This window comes from Agelaius tricolor, unplaced genomic scaffold (genome assembly GCF_023055355.1).
Source record: "Agelaius tricolor isolate 1412-34295 unplaced genomic scaffold, bAgeTri1.0.p SCAF_7, whole genome shotgun sequence".
Taxonomy (NCBI): Eukaryota; Metazoa; Chordata; class Aves; order Passeriformes; family Icteridae; genus Agelaius; species Agelaius tricolor.
Window position 1 is genome coordinate 24,412,495 of NW_027269267.1, and position 16,174 is coordinate 24,428,668.

General features: G+C 35.9%; 1 protein-coding gene across 5 annotated transcripts in view; it reads left to right on the forward strand.

The window, feature by feature from the left end:
• MYO16 (myosin XVI) overlaps nt 1–16,174 on the forward strand; it is a 359,080-nt gene that overhangs the window by 222,322 nt on the left and 120,584 nt on the right. For all 5 annotated transcript variants that reach the window (XM_071430590.1, XM_071430592.1, XM_071430591.1 and 2 more), the window contains exon 17: nt 12,930–13,041. In XM_071430590.1, coding sequence (XP_071286691.1) covers nt 12,930–13,041 — 112 coding nt within the window. The remainder of the gene's footprint in view (nt 1–12,929; nt 13,042–16,174) is intronic.

The window sequence follows — 16,174 nt, forward strand, 5'->3', positions numbered from 1 at the left end:
TCATCTTTCTTCTCTGTTTATTTTGTTACCTTTTAAAATTGTATTTGTGGGGTCTTTTTTTGTTTGTTTGTTTTGTTCTTTTTTTGTTGTTGTTGTTAGAAAGCAATGTATTTGAATAAAACCTAGCTTTGCAATCCCTGTGTAGTGAGGATTTTAGCACTAAGACCTAGTAGGGAGTCTCTTTGTCCTATTTTGACACACAAACCATGAAAGGACTGTAAATCTTCATATGTGCCTTAGATGCACCCCACCAATTGAGATCTTGGTGTGCAACCTCTGAGGTTTGCTTCAGGTTTGCTGAGCTTCTGTGTCCCTGGTGCCTTGTGAGAGGCAAAGGAAGACTGAAGGGGATTTAATGTCAGAAGTATTTCATTTGTGACTTTTCACCCAACATGATTTTATTGTGAGGCCTGAAAAGATATGAGAGACACAGGCACATACATCCATCCTGTTCACATTTTTGTCTGTCCTGAAACACATTTGGGACAAAAATGGACCCTGAGGCAGGGGGGCAAAGCTGTTCTTGCTGAGCATGGGAGAGCAGATGGCAGTTCTCCGTTACTGAGCCCTGTGCCCAGCATCATGTAGCTTGGTGGCTGTGTGAAAAGCAGAACACTCTTCTTACACTAAAGGAGTGGCAACTGTTGATTGTGAATTTTTGATTTCTAAATAGATAACATATGAAAATACACATGAATTAGTTCCTTTTATAGTTGCAAGAAGAATATTCTTGCTTTTTACGAAAAAAGTAAGGTACACTAAATTTTGCTACTGCACCAAATCATATTTAAAAAGACATTTCATTCTTAAGTAAATTATATATACACACACACACACACACACACACATATATATATATATATATATATATATTTCCCAGTATTTCAAAAGATTCCTAGTGTCTTGTGGGGACTTTACCTTTTACTTTTGACCAAATTAAAAGTTCTTTAAGTGGATCTTACTGTACAGAATTATTTGTTTAATATACACACCTGAATACACCTGGTCATACCTGCATATAAAGGAACAAGAACTCCTATTGTAAATCAGCTTATCTGAAACTAATTAATGAGCTACAACCAGTGTTATAAGAAACAATTTTGAAGCATATCAACAGTATTTTAACTGGATCCTGGTGAAAGCTATAAGCAGGTTTCCTAAGCACATTTTATAGTTTAGATCAGATACCATGGCTCTTAACACAGCCAGCTTTATTTAATGAATCAGCATTTTAAAAGTAGCATGTGCTGGTGGAGAAATGCCTTTGAGGCTCATAAACTCCATGACATCTGCCTGGAAAACAATGCCAAAATCTGAACACAGAAATACAAAATACAACTAAATTGCTTTTAGTTGTAGGAGCAAAGTTCAAACAATTTTTGGAGCATTTCAGGAAGTAGATTGGACCAGTTTGCACTTGCATGCAGGCTGGCTTACTGTTTTTACATCTTCAGCAATGCTTATTATTTGCTACTTTTTCATCACCATCAGCATTATGCTCCTTATTTCATGTATATTAAGCTTCAAAATTGTACTTTTAGAGTGGTAGTTCACAGATTTCATTATTTGTCCTGTAAGATATCTGCATCATGAGTCAGACAAACAGTTCAAGGTATCCTGTCTGAATTAATTCTTGTATTACCATCAGAGGTGTGAAAATTTCTATTTTGAGTCATTCCTGTTGCACATTCATTTTCTTTTTAATGGAATAATTCTAAATTTATGTTTTTGTGTAGTTTTAGGAACAGAATGCTTGAGTCTCTGATTTCAACCTATTCCACAGGATTATCAATATAATTAGGGGAAAAAAAAAGCCTATACAACATTTAGCATTTTGAGGCTAAAGACCATTGTGTATTTCTTTGCTTTCCTTTTCAGTATATCCACTGTCTGTAAAACTTCTGTTCTTCATAGTACACATAGTCTTTCTTACAGAATTATTTGAAATTTTATTTTATAAAATATCAAGGCAAAACTACTTACTGGATAACACATGGGCTAATATAAGCTTTTTGTGCTAAAACCAGTTTACAAAACACATACAGAACTTGTCATTTTGTTAGTTTAGAAAACTAAAAATAAAAGCTGTGTTCTGGCTGTCATCAAATCTGTCTACAGTGTTTAGTTGATTAATATTATGCTGATATCTTACCTCTTGAAATTAACAAAGCTATTCACATTTTTTTAAGAGCTGCTTTTGGTACTTTATTGCACAAGTTATGAGCAGAAATATGTGCTCTTAAATGATAAGTAGTAACTCCAGCTCAGTGATACAGGGTAACACGGTTCAAAGGATGTAAAATTTGTTCAGATTTGTATACGTTTAAAAACTGGGGACAAAGGAAAAAAAAAAAGTAATAATACATGCCCTTTTTCCCTGAGAGAAAAAAAGCCAGAAGCTATTCATTATCATGTTCTGGAAATGTCATTTACTTCATTGATGTCTACTGTTTTGCTTTGTCTTTATCTCATATCAAGCAGTGGTAAGTGCAAAGCAGCTTTTCCTCACTAAGCAGAATACATTGTCCTCCCATATTAACATGAGATATTTAAAGAAATAAAAATGTTTGTTGAAATTTCTTACTCTCTGAGTTTGTAAGTATGGTAGAGATTATTGGAATTTATTTTTGAAAGGTGATGGCTTGCTTTTATGTACTCAATACCCTTCATCCCAGCAGTTCTAAAAGCATTTTTTAAAACATATGTAGAACTGTGAAGTCATTAATTTTCAGTCAGGCCAAACAATCCTAAAATTTAATTACACCTAAATTGCATCTTGGGATTTAGTAAGTAGTCACAGGAATAGCTAAACTCTTACAATAATTTAAAGTATTTCAGAGAAATACTTCACAAATATTTAACATGAGAGGAGTAAACTGACATAGTTGTAAGAAAACTGGTTTTTAAATGCTCATATTTTTCCTGTAACTAACCCATATCTGAGATGTTATGATTTCTACGTGAAGTTAAAGGAAAAATTAACTGATCTGCTAATGTTGATTTTTTTACTGATGACCATTGTGCTACCATTCAGGGCTACTACCCTGAACTGGATGGGAAGGAGGAATGGGGACTGCAGAGGAAAAAGCCATACGCCTTTCACATGATTGTGCAAGTGCATGGTTCATTGGGCAGCACTAATAAGGGGAAGGAAGGGATTTAGCTTGTTAATCCATGCTGCTTAATACAATGTCACATTAAATGACACCCACAACATGCATATCGATTGTGTTAGAGCTGGAACCTGATTATGAAATACTGCTCCATCCTCCTGTGACATTGGCTCTCCTGAGAATTTTCAAGCAACAAAGCATCAACTAATGAAGATTTTGTAATAATGTTCTGGTTTAGACTTTATATAATAACAAGTAGAGCTGAAAGATAAGTCTGTGTGGCTCATTGTGAAGTGTATCAGAGACTCCCCAGATGGTGTTGAACAAAAAGTGCCGTGGTTGTGTTGGGGCAGGTTCATCTGAGCTAAATAGCTAAATACTGTGTTTTCTGCACTATGCCTAGGTCATACAGTTACAGTTCAGGAATGTTGTGTATCTTTGGAATCTCCATTGCATAGAGTAGAAATAAGTGTAAGATAATGTAATATTAAGGTCTAATAATTATGTAAGCAATGCTTGGGACAGCCTAAAGTCTAGGTTGCCAGTACTGCTTATTTCCTCCAGAGTTACACACCTCAGTCTGCCTTACCTTCTTTCTCAGTGAACCAGAGCTGAACAGAGGGTGTTCACCTCCAGTTATTGATGTTTATATTGACACTAGGACTCAACTGAAATCAGTGGGACAAAGCATGAGTTTGAAGTTAGCTAGGCAGAAGTGTTTTGCTGAATTGGGACAATACAGAGTGGTGAAATAATTCATTATTCTATTTCACAGTGCTTGTAAACCTGGCAAGAAGAGAAACCAACTTCTTGTTTTTCCAGTGGCCTAAAATCACTATATATGATGTCATGATGGGCATGGTCTGTGTCTGGTTTTGGAACAACCAGTGCAGCATTTTATAGAAGCTGGCACTGAGAGCACACTTGTGTGTGCTTTGTAATGACACATTTTAATTAAGGTCAAGCCGTAAGAAAAGCCTTTACAGCATTCAAAGAAAATGAATGTTTCCAGTAGGTATTCCTGAATCCATTCCATCTGACTGATGTGCTCTTCTCTGGGCTATGGGCACAGTATTTCCTAGCAGCTGCCTATAAAGCTGACTGATGGAGAGGCTCATGCATAGCAAGTGACAAGTCAGTTCTATATCCTGCTTATCATCATGATGAGAAAAAATTTGGACACCTCTGTGTGAGGGGAGATATATGCAGGAAATCATATCCAGGAGGAAGGTGACGTTTTGAAAGTGCCTGGTTTCAATCATCTTTTCTAAATATCTTTAACTGGACAGCACATAATGATTTTGGAGAACTATTGCATGACAGATTTCCATAGGCTTACAACATGATATATTAAAAAGCAAAACTAAAAAAAAAACCTAAACAAAAAAAAAAAAAACAAAAAAAAAAAAAAAAAAACCAAAAACGAAATAAAACAAGAAACAACAGAAAAAGCCCACAACCAAAACATGGGGCTTTTGTCCTAAAAGTTGGGAAAAAAACTGGCTTGGATAAATAAACATTAAGTATCAGGATCTCAGTTTTAAGTTTTTTATTTTTTTATATTTAATATATTTTGAAAATATTTTTAATATTTTTAATTGATGAAAGGATATTAAGGCTTTTATTTGTATGTCATTTTTGTAAAAGAAATAAGGGCTTTATAGACAAAATCCAGAATTTCTGATTCACAACATGATTTGCAGAGGCTTGCACTGCCTAATTAAGTATTGATGGAGAGTTCTGTATTGAATGATTAGTATATCTTAAATATATATTCTTTGCTCCTTCCATGTAAATTATTTACCCAATATTTTTAAACTCTATTAGCAAAAAAAATATACTGTCCTTATAGCAAAAAAAAAAAATATACTTTTGTGTTTCATCATGCTAGAGTAGGAGCTGATACTATTCTCTTTCTCTCTGGGTTAGTTATAGATGTATCTTAATAATAGCAGAGAAATGACATGTGGGCAAGTGGATCAGCAGAAGAAAGCACACCATAGAAGTTTTAATTCCTCACAGGAACCAGTTGGCCAAGTGTCTCAAAAAAGAATAGATTGTGACATTCAGCTCTTCTCATGCATTTATTTTCTTTCAATTTTTTCTTTAACCAACTAAAGGAATATAAACAGAGAAAAATAATATTTTGCTTTGCTCTTTGTTTTTAAAAGGCCTCCAGAGATCTGTTATACAAAGGTCCAAGCCTTTGTATCAAGACAGGATCTACTGTGCAAACAGAGTGGTCCTTTGAAAATCTATTGCCTCAGCAGCACAAAAGAAAGAAAATACAACTGATTTGTGAGCCAGGGCAGTTTCATCTGGGTTCACATCCATGTTCCCAGTTCTTATCAGGACCATGATTCTATCATTCCCAGACCTTGAAACTTGTAGATTTCTGCCTCAGGATGGTATTTGGAATAAGCAAAGTTTCCGTTGTGACTTCCAGCCCTATCTTTTTTCACTTCATAAGTGAAAAACCATAAGAACTAAAGTCTAAATTAAGTAAGTTTGAGCTAATTTACTGTACACCTTTACCCAGGAGCCCAGTAGAATAAAGATCTTATCCTTCCTGAGTGATTATGTGCAAGAAAGGATTCTTATTCAGCCATCTTGGTAGCCTTATTAATAAATAATTTCACATGGAAGGTACAAACCATTTACTGTCTAGATACAAAATCAAACTAAGTTGTATTTACTTGGAGGTGTGGTGGTTATAGCCTGTGTCCTGACAATTATTTTGATCCAGCTTTCATTGAATATTTTCATCAGTTCCAAGAGTTTGGTCCTGTGCCCCCAGTCTTTAAAAAAAAATAAAATCCAGGCATTTTGAAGGTATTAAAAAAAAGTCTTAAAAGAGGGTTTGTTTCTAGCTCATAAAAGGTAATAAAGTGTCTGGAAATTTCCTGATGATAAATTGGGCATATCATTTTTTTCTTAAAATTTGATGTAAATTTCTATAAAATTTGAGTTTTCTAAAATTTTAAAAAAGAAAGATGATTTAGAAGTTGGTGTCAAAATATTTTGTTTTCAAGATCAGAAGAAATTTTCCTCCTCATAAAATAATAATGCAGCGCTTTTTTAACTACTAGCTAGACTAGTAGTTAAAAGGGAAGGGGATTGCTGACCTGAGAAGAAGAGCAGAAATATTATCTTCCTTTTTGACTCACCCTTTGATAGGAGTCTGATGTTTAAGACTGGTCTGATTTTAGAACATTGTCATTCCTTCAGATATTGAAGAACATAAATTTCTGATCAAATTTTACTCGTCCTCAGATATCTCATGACTCTAACAGCTGTAATCAATTTTTGCATTTTAGGGACTACTTAAAGGTCAACATAACGTCTGCAACAATTAAAGACCCATCTTTGCTTGATGTGCCACCATTCTGGGGCCAAAATTACTGATACTAAATGAGATTAAAAAAAAACCCCAACACCAAACAAAACAAAACAAGAGATCCAAACTTATCTGAGAAATAAATTTAATTTCTTTCATAGAATCCCAGAATAATTCATTTTGGTAATAATTCAGGGAGTATCTACTGTACTGCTGCTCCAAGCAGGACCAGCTGGAAGATCAAATCGGATTGTTCAGAACTTTGTCAAATCTTGAAAACTTCCAGGTATATTCTTCCAGACTGGGAATTTTTTGTCTTTGTAATATCTTTCTCAGTCTTCTGTAGGTGATATTTAATGAACTGTTTTGCTCCTAAGTCTATTTTCTGATACATTTTTGCTGCTGCTTTCCCCTGGATTTTCTCTTAACTGATCCTGATTTTTCTGTAATGGGATGCCCCAAATCACACAGAGTAGTCCAGTTCAAGCTTTAACCATGCTAAGTATTTTATGACTCCTATGTTGGCCTATACAAATAAGGCTGTTATATATGACAATTAACTTTTTGCATTATTAAGGCATACTTGACCTCATTTAGTTCATACTAGATGCTGTTCTGATGATCCACTGCCTAATCAGCCTTACCTGCCTTGAATTTGTACTTTCAGTTATCCTTTTGTCTTCAAACAATTCTATAATTGTTTGCTGTTGAATTGTATCTTTTTAATACTCATTTCTCTTTTGCCTAATTCCTGGAAAAAATATGCTTTCATCTGATCTCACTTTTTCTGACCAATAAAGCAGGATATCCTTATTCAGCCCCTTGCTTTTCTGTGAGGTTTTGGTCGTTAGGTTCTGGTTGGGTTGTTTTTCTGGTGTTTTTTGGTACTAAAGATATGTCCTCTGTTTCTAATCTAATCAGATTATTCTGAGTATAAACAATTAGAAAATGAAGCTTTTTGCCTGTAACCTGAGGGATTTTTTTACTAAAGATCTTGACTGTAGTTGCTGAAGTCCTTATTACCCCAAGCAGCATTTACTTCACTATTGTCTGTAATAAAGTTTCCAGATGTTTTGTACTGATTTTGTACTGTTTCCCTTATATCAAACCTGGTATAGCCCAGAAAGCTTACAGCAAAATGGAGGTGTGTCAGCACTCATCCTCCCTCAGAAAAGGAGTCAAGTAGGAAGCAGCTAGATGCCAGCTTAAAAAAAAAAAACAACTCAAACCCCCTTTTTTAAATCTTAGGGCTTTATCCTAAAATTTTACAGTGGCTTATAGCCACTTAATGATATAATCCTACCAAGAGTTCTTTTAATTATTCACGAAAAGATGTATTTACTTCAGGAAAGCCCTCAGAAAAACAGTGTCCATCTGGCAAATCTACAGTTCATCTTCAGCTGAAACCCAATTGTTACAGTCCAGACAAAAGGGAATTTCTGGGAACTGGTTGCAACCAAGGAATCTCTTTCAGGCAATTTCCCTGTCAGATATGACTGGGACCACTGCAATGAAGTAGCTATTTCTGTATCCTACAGAGCAACATGGAATATTGTGCATGGCATAAAAAGGCTGCTCTTACAGAATATGTGAACATTTCAGGTGTCAGATTCTACAAATGCAAAGTGGTTAGGATAGTGTTTTGGTAATGTTTTACTTTGTTAGTGAAATATCAACACTTATTATCAGATTTATTTTTTATCTTTTCACAGATTTTATATAGATGTAACAGTTCTAAGAATAAACAGAAATTACTTGAATTGTTTATGTTGAAAGAGGCAGATCACTTTGATACTAAATGATCTTGGGTTACCATTCAACAGAAAACAAATTAATGCAAATCAGGTATTATTTTGCTGAGTTTCTGTCAGTGGCAAACTGATAGTCAAAACTTTTCTTTTAATCTTTGCTTGTCTTAGCTAGTTGTAGCTTTTGTCTCATTATTTGCTCAATCAACTAAGCAGAGGATTAATTACTTGAACAAAGTTTTTAACTGGTGGGATTATGTAGGAAATTTTGAAATATGCTTATGTCACAAAAGTTCAGTGTTGTTCAGTTAAGCTGACATACATATTTCTTCTTCATATTTGAGATCTGTGTACCAAATATGTGAGTTGAATAATTGTGATGATGTGTAACCATTATAATGAGAATGATAAGGTAAACAGGTAAGGTAACTATGGAATTGTATGGGTCGATAATGTTTAAGAATTGAATGTCACACTAAGTACTTTTTTTATACTCTTGGTTGTACTAGTCACACCCCTACCTGAAAATGTGATCTATGGTGTCATTCTAATGATGGTTCAAAAATTGTATATTATGATAAACAATATACTAAAAAATTACCACCATTGACTTTTTCTTCTAAATAGTACTTTTTTTTTTTCTTTTAGAGACTAGAATAGATGAGATTGCTAGTGCTGCAGATTAGAACTGTTAGACAAAAAATCAGAAAGAAAACTATATAGTCCCTTATATTTCTCAAGAAATTGTCTATCTAATATAGCATTGTGCTTTTCTGAAAGTGACTGTATTGCAATTCAATTAGTTTATCTTCTTTAGGAAAAGTTCTGTGAATCAGTGAGCTTCTTCTCTTTTGAATGAAAATCACTGACCAAGTCTTTAAAAATTTTTTGTGTGCTGATAAACTGTCTGGTAAAAGTACTAGTCTGATGCCAATGTCAGCATGGGGTATCATTTAAACAAATAGTTAAACAGTCAGCAGAAAGAGATTAATTACTGGAATTGCCTAAACTCTTTGGTTTGTGACTTTTGCAAGAAATATAAATATCATTTGTCTGAGTAGCTATCTTCAGTTAAGAGGTTCAACTTCATCCAAAATCTGAGAATCTTTTTCTAAAGCTACAGTAAGCTAATTTGCCTGTGCATTTGCAGAATGAATTTGCACACAGAGATATGCTAGTAAGGCTAGTAAAACTGAACTAAGTAAGCCTGAAACTGGTGCACAGCCTGTGTGCATCAGATATTAGGGAACATCAGCTCTGGATTGTATAGAAGTAATACCTGTTTTAATGAAATCATCAGCAACAAAGAGCTCAGGAATCACCAGATCTGGTTTATATTTGAACACAGACTATTTTGTTGGAAACTTATAGGAACATTGCACACACTCAAATAATATTGTGGGTTTTCATGGGTATAGTTCACAATGACAAAAATCTAAGTAAAAATAGTAAATAAAATCTCCACAGTAGGTTCAAAATATAAATTTTAAGCAGTTTAGTTCCTCTTCATCACCAGCAATGCTGTTCTGCCCAGGCCACTTGAATGTCAAAAGACAAAAATGCACTATAAATATGAGGAAAAATACATATCCTACAAAAAAGTTTACATTTCATGGGAAAATGATGTGTCTTCAACCAAGGAATGTTTATTGTTATTAGGACTTTTGCACTGTGACACATCTCTTTCCCTTTTCTTTAATTTCATAGAAGAAGGGACAATTTAAGACTTGTTCTGGACTTCCGTTCTTCAACATAAATAAGTTACAGTAGTAATATTGATACAAATCATGTCCCAAACCCTTTTAGTCCTCAACATCTTTAAGGTGGAAAGAATGAGCTGCCAGGGAGCTGTTTTAAAAGAAAAGTAAGATTCTATCCAAATGTTACTATGTTTTTGAGGCAGACCGTACTTAATAATTAGGAAAATATGTTTCCTTGTATGGCTACAATATATTATGTTACACTGTATATTTCTTACATTTTGTGAGGGCTGTATGATACCCATATGCAGTTCTAAGTGCTCTGTACAATTAATCTGTCCTTAATGTGAGTATACTCTATATTATAAATGTGTAACAGTCAAATGTGCAACTCTTCAAAGCAATGTTTCGTATTTCATTAGTCCTTAAATTGTGTGGCAAAATGAGTGGGCCTCATGAAATGTTCTAAAATAATTTAATTGCTTTTAGACTGGGGAAACTAAATTGAAGTGCACCTTAGAAAATGTCCAACTGCATCCCTTTCCAAGAGCGCCAGCACATCTGCTGATTAAATCTTCAGGATGTGTATAGCTGGGAAGGTCAGATTCTCTTCCAACAGGCAGGTCCCAGCAGATGCTGCAGTTTGTGGATGGTTTGTAGAGCCATGGGCCCTGGTTTGGCAGGTACCCGGTTTGCCCCCTGCTGAATCAGCAGGCGCTGTGCTGAAGGCAGGAACTGGCACGAGTGCTTTCAGCTCAGCCCTTGCCTCTCAGGGAGTGAGGGCTCTGCAGCACTTTGCTGTGCTGCAGCCTGCTTGCAGAGGGGCTGCTCGTACTCACACAGCTTTCTGCTACTGCAGGACCCACCAGCACTTCAGCTGTGCTAAAAAAGTGCTGGTTAAATGGGGTGGCTTAAAAGCAGAAGTGTGGAGTATTCTCTTCATAGAAAAGGAAAGACTACTCCCTGCTCAGTACAGGGAGAGACAAAGAGTTATTTAGGGACAAAACCATTGAGGAGGAGGCTTTTTTTGCAGAAATGGCCATATGCTTCCAACTCCTACAACATTCGACAATAGAATATTTTGACAGCAGAGTGGCTGCTGCTGTAAATCTCCTAATTATGGAGCAAAAGTGCCACCAACTCATGATGCATAACATGTTACTGGCATAAGCTCATGCAGCAGTTCAGAAAAGTGGAAATTTTTCTGATGGATTAACCTTTACACCAGAAGGTTCTGTGCCAGATTCAGTATTAGATGTATTCTAGGCTCCCTTTGAACCTACAGGCAATGTAAAAACCCCAGGGGGAAAAAAACCCACAAAACATAAAGCTGGCTATACTTTGTATCATCTGTAGTCGGTTTGACAGCTGTGCTATCATTTGTATCTATCTCAGTCTGACAAAATTAATGTTTTAGTAACCTTGAGGAGCCAGTGCTGAGCTCTGGCAGGGATGCTCACATGTTCTCAATGGTTTGTGAACCACCGGCTTTATCCACTGAGTTGAGAGACTTGTTCATACTTGAGACAACTGCTGAGTTAGTCCTCCTAGGGGTGCAAAAGGTACTTATGCTCCCAGACACACATTTTTAACCCCATCATTCTTCTTCTGCCCACCTGCTGGGGTAAATTATGCCATTATCACTGCAAGGGGAATCCACACTGGTAAATCTGATATGGATTCACTAAAATGCACTTTATGTTTCATTGTGGGTACTATTTAAACCTCATCTGTTAGAAAAGTGCAAATACTAAATAATTCTTCCTACACACATTTATGTAAAAGGGCATCCTTATAAGAACTACCACCCCTACTAGAGTGTTGCCAGACCTTCTGTGGTAATAGGAGTTTATTTTGAAACTATATCTCCTCTATAGTGGTATGAGAACATGATTGTAAACAAGAATTGTCAAAAATTAAACCAGTATTGTTTCCCATATTTAAGTGACAGATCATAGACTGAACATCAGTAGAGAGCAGAATAATTGTGGGGAAATTTTGTTGTAATTGTGGTGAAGGGTGAGGGCTGAAATGTGTGTAAATTGTCTACCTTTGTTGGTGTAGTGATGATGTTATTTGTACAAAGCTGTGGAGAGTTCTTTTGTTTATTAAAGTGACGTTGGTGAAGAGTGCAGATTGTGTGATGAATGTGTATTTTAATGATTATGATAATTTAATGCAAACAATAAAAGAAAATATCTTACATTCTCAGCATTATGTAATTCTGTAAGAATCCTGTAAGATATTCAGACACCTCATTCTTAGTGATTTCAGCTCTATGAAGATACCTGAATACTTTTAAAAATATGGACTTACTTCAAGAGGGTCAAAATAAATGGTTGTAAAGGCTAGATTTCTGCACTTTTCAATAATCTGTTTTGCTACAGTTTTGATTAGTCTGTTTTGTATTATTACTCTTTATGTTGCTTACATTTTCTCCTTTTCTGAGTTAGCTGCTGCACTAGTGTCTCTTTCTCTGCTAATCATTGTTTTTGGAAAGGTACATAAAATTTCCTTTTGCTTTGCAGTGTACAAATCAGTACAGCTTAAGGGCTGTACACTTGCTACTCTGTGTACTTGGTTACTGCTTCATTTTGAGAGAGATTGAGTACACCTATCACCCATTCAGCTGCTGGGGGAAGGATTGATCATTGTGGCAGTTAAGGGCTAGATCTATTCCTTTGTCAGCAAGAGCGGAATTTAGAGCAGTCAGAGCTATCAGAGGCTCTCCTCAAATCTGCCTTCTGAAGGGGGATCTCTGGTAGTGCAAGAATGGCAAAACTGGCAGTGGTATAAACCCAGTTTGAAATTTCAGCTGCCATGTAGGGCTAAAGCTGGGATTGGGGGGAGTCTTAAGCAAACGTTTAAGAAAGAAGTACGGAACATTCTGTCACTGGTACTGCTCCCTCCAAAGGCTGAGAAAAATCTGCAATAAACCTCTGGTTAGAAATGTAAAGCTGGACTTGAACTTCAAAAGTTTGATCATGCACCACCTTGTAAATACCAGATATGCTGTTTTTCCTCTGTGTAGGTATCTAAGCCAGACTGTGTCAGAAGAGATGATGTTGGCAGCCAACCCTCAAAACAGGGAGAAATTAACCATACTAAAACAAGCTCTAGGTGCTCTGGGATTCAATAGCCTGGTAAGTTACATGAGCTTATGTTATTTTTGGCTAAAATAATCATATTAGTTAAAAGCAGGCCATAAGTAACTCTCAGAGATAACCTTTTGTGGCTAAAAGAAACACCTTTCTGTCCTTTTTTATTTCCCCCCCTGTTAGTTAAGACATTGAAACAAATACAGCACTAGTTCACTCCAGGGAAATTACTGTAATCACTTTTAATTAGACACAGAACCAACAATGTAAATATTTTTCATTTTTAAAGATTGACAAAACAGCTTCAAGGTATAATACTCTGAACAATTAAATTACCTAGATAAAAAGAAGCAATCAAATCCAATATGACACCTCATAAAAGCCACGGAATTTTTTCCCTCTTCTTTATTATCTCCCATCCCTTTTAATTTCATGAAACACACATGTGTAACAGCACCTGAAAAGAAGTAAATACCTATTTAGGAAAGAAAATTAGAGCCAGGTAACTTGAAAGAGCTGACTTAATTCTCCAAAAGCAACAAGAAGATAGGCCTGCTGTTTGTCTTTAATTCTATGAAATTAATGAAGATAATTTGGAAAATTAATCAAGAAGACGTTCTAGAGGACAGAGGTGTGATGGAAATCAGAAGAAATAGAAGCATGAATATAAGAATTCATGTACACTGTGCATCCCCTCAGGATACTGCAGTGCTTAACAAACTCCCTATATTTCTTACAAATTTGTATGCTACCTAGCACACTGTAGCTGGAGCACTTCTGCAACAGAAATACATAAGCAACGGTAGTTTTAGAAGGAGGTAAGAACTTACTCCTGTACAATATCATTAGAAAGAAGGGGACAAAAAATGTAACTCTAAGTTAAAACATCATCAGAATGACAGATGGGCAGCAGTTTTAATAAAAAAGGATCAAGGGCTATCAACAAAAATTTTGTGAATCTGCTGAAGCTGTTATTTAGTTGGAAAGTTTAGACTTCTTTGGTGGTTTTGGTACACCATGGAGCTGTTTGGCATTCCCAAGTTAAGGCAGTAAAAAGTGTCTGCTTTCAATGTAAGGAAGAGTAGGGTTTATTTTCATGAATGTTCACGAGGCCATGTACAAAACTGAACACACATGGCTATATTTGACAATATTATTCCTTACTTTTAGTGGGTCTGTACCAGTAGATTTCAATAACAAAAGGTACAGACACTTCTGGATTAAGCCCAGTGTTCCCAGTTTGGTGGATCTCTCTTACTCTTTCATGAATGTTTCTGTTCTGTTGAGGAAGGGGTTCTGTGGGAACCTAGAGCACAGGGAATATTTCTCTGTCTGCTCTGAGAGGTTCTGACCCCCAGAGAAACACTGACTTTGACCCTCATTCATGGAGAAAGCTTCAAGATAGACTAGAGTCCACAAAATAGTGAAAGAGATTATAGAGAGTAGTGTAGTATGTCACTTGGGTGAGAAATTTAGGTTTTGGGATTTTTAGTGTGTTGCAGATGGGAACAAGATGGAGGACATAGGGTATTGTCCTGAGCTCCTCCTTCTTGCTTCTTCTTCCTTCTTCATGGTTTGGGTGATGTTCTGTAATTGGACAGAAAAGTCCACGCTGTGGGCTTCGAGGGGTCAGTTATTGGGTTAAAAGGGAAAACAACCTAGGTGTCAGCTCTTAACTGGATAGTTTAGTCTTAAAAGACCTTGTAATGAGCTATTACTAGCCATTTTTGTGGTGCTCTTCCAGCGCACAGAGTCTGGTATAGACGGCATGCAAAACTTTAGATAAGATAACAATAAGTAAGAAGCTGAAGACCAGAAGAGTACTGTGTTTCTCCTTTTCCTGACACCAAACTACTCCAGGAGGGTTTCCCTTGACAGGGGAACCCCCAGGGAGGGGCCCAGCAAGAGGCCCAGAAATCCAGAAATTGATAAGGTTCAGCCCATAAGTAAATAAATGAATGCTAAATGAATCATGATTTATAAGCCTGTAGTAGCTGTCTGAGAATGCTTCATGTACAGTATTCTTTTGAGTCCACTACTTCATTTGACTCAGAATTCTTGAAAATAAGTCACCTCTCAGAAATGTATCAACATCTTGAAAGCTGGTCTGTATTCAGGCAGCATTAGAATAATATTTAGGGGACAAGACATCTGTGAAACTCTCAAGTACTGCAGGCTGATCTCCTGTGTTGAATGTTAGAGGGCAATATGTAGATAAAACACATTCCTAAAATTTCTACCCATTACTTCTGAGGTACAGGAAGAGGTCTGTATGTATCATTCTTTGACTACCTAGCTACATTTAATGCTAGAGTAGATAATCTTTTTGAAGAACTACATAAAAATTCCTTAGCAGTCATTAATCTATCATCCAAAGAACGTTAGTGTTTATGAAAAACAACCACTTTTTTAATGGTGGGGAAACATGCATCCTGCACAATGATAAAGTGTTTAAGAATCTGGAATGTAAAATATACCTGAGACCTTACCAAAATTACCACAATCAAAAGCTATCCCAGCCCACTGTCATTCAGTGCTGCACAGGAATCCCCAAACCAGTTCTGAACAAGTTAACCTACAAGCAAGGAGTCTGCACTGCCAGTGTGCCACTTCATCTTGCCTGAGACACCATCCCAAGAAGCAGAGTATAGCACCCTAGTTTGAATGCTATATTAGCATAACTTCTTCTATTTTAAGAGTTATCTTGTTCAGACTTTCTCTGTATATATTGGATTTTTTGAATCTTCAGCTTTGGTACCACGTAATACTAAAATACACTGTTGCACTATTGACACCTCTCTCATAAGATTGACATTCTTGTCTTAATGTGTAGTTTAGAAAGCAAACTTGCTTAAACAGCACTGGAGGTGCTATAGTCTATCCCAGAAAGACTATAAGCTCTTCTAATGTCCTTTGATGACTGGCATATTTATCAGAGAAATAACATGAAGAAATGAAGAAGAAAACTTGAAAAAAAAGAAGATGTACTAGCTAAGTATTTCATCAGTAGTACATGTATAATCTTAGTCTGCAAATTCTGATAAGTGATATTTCTCACTGTCAATTCTGCAGTTTCAGCAGAATCGGGCTCTAAACATTATTTTAAAAAATATTTCAAGAATTATCAATTAATTTTGCTGTGCATAATGCCATGTAATGTTATAGTGGATATCAGGTT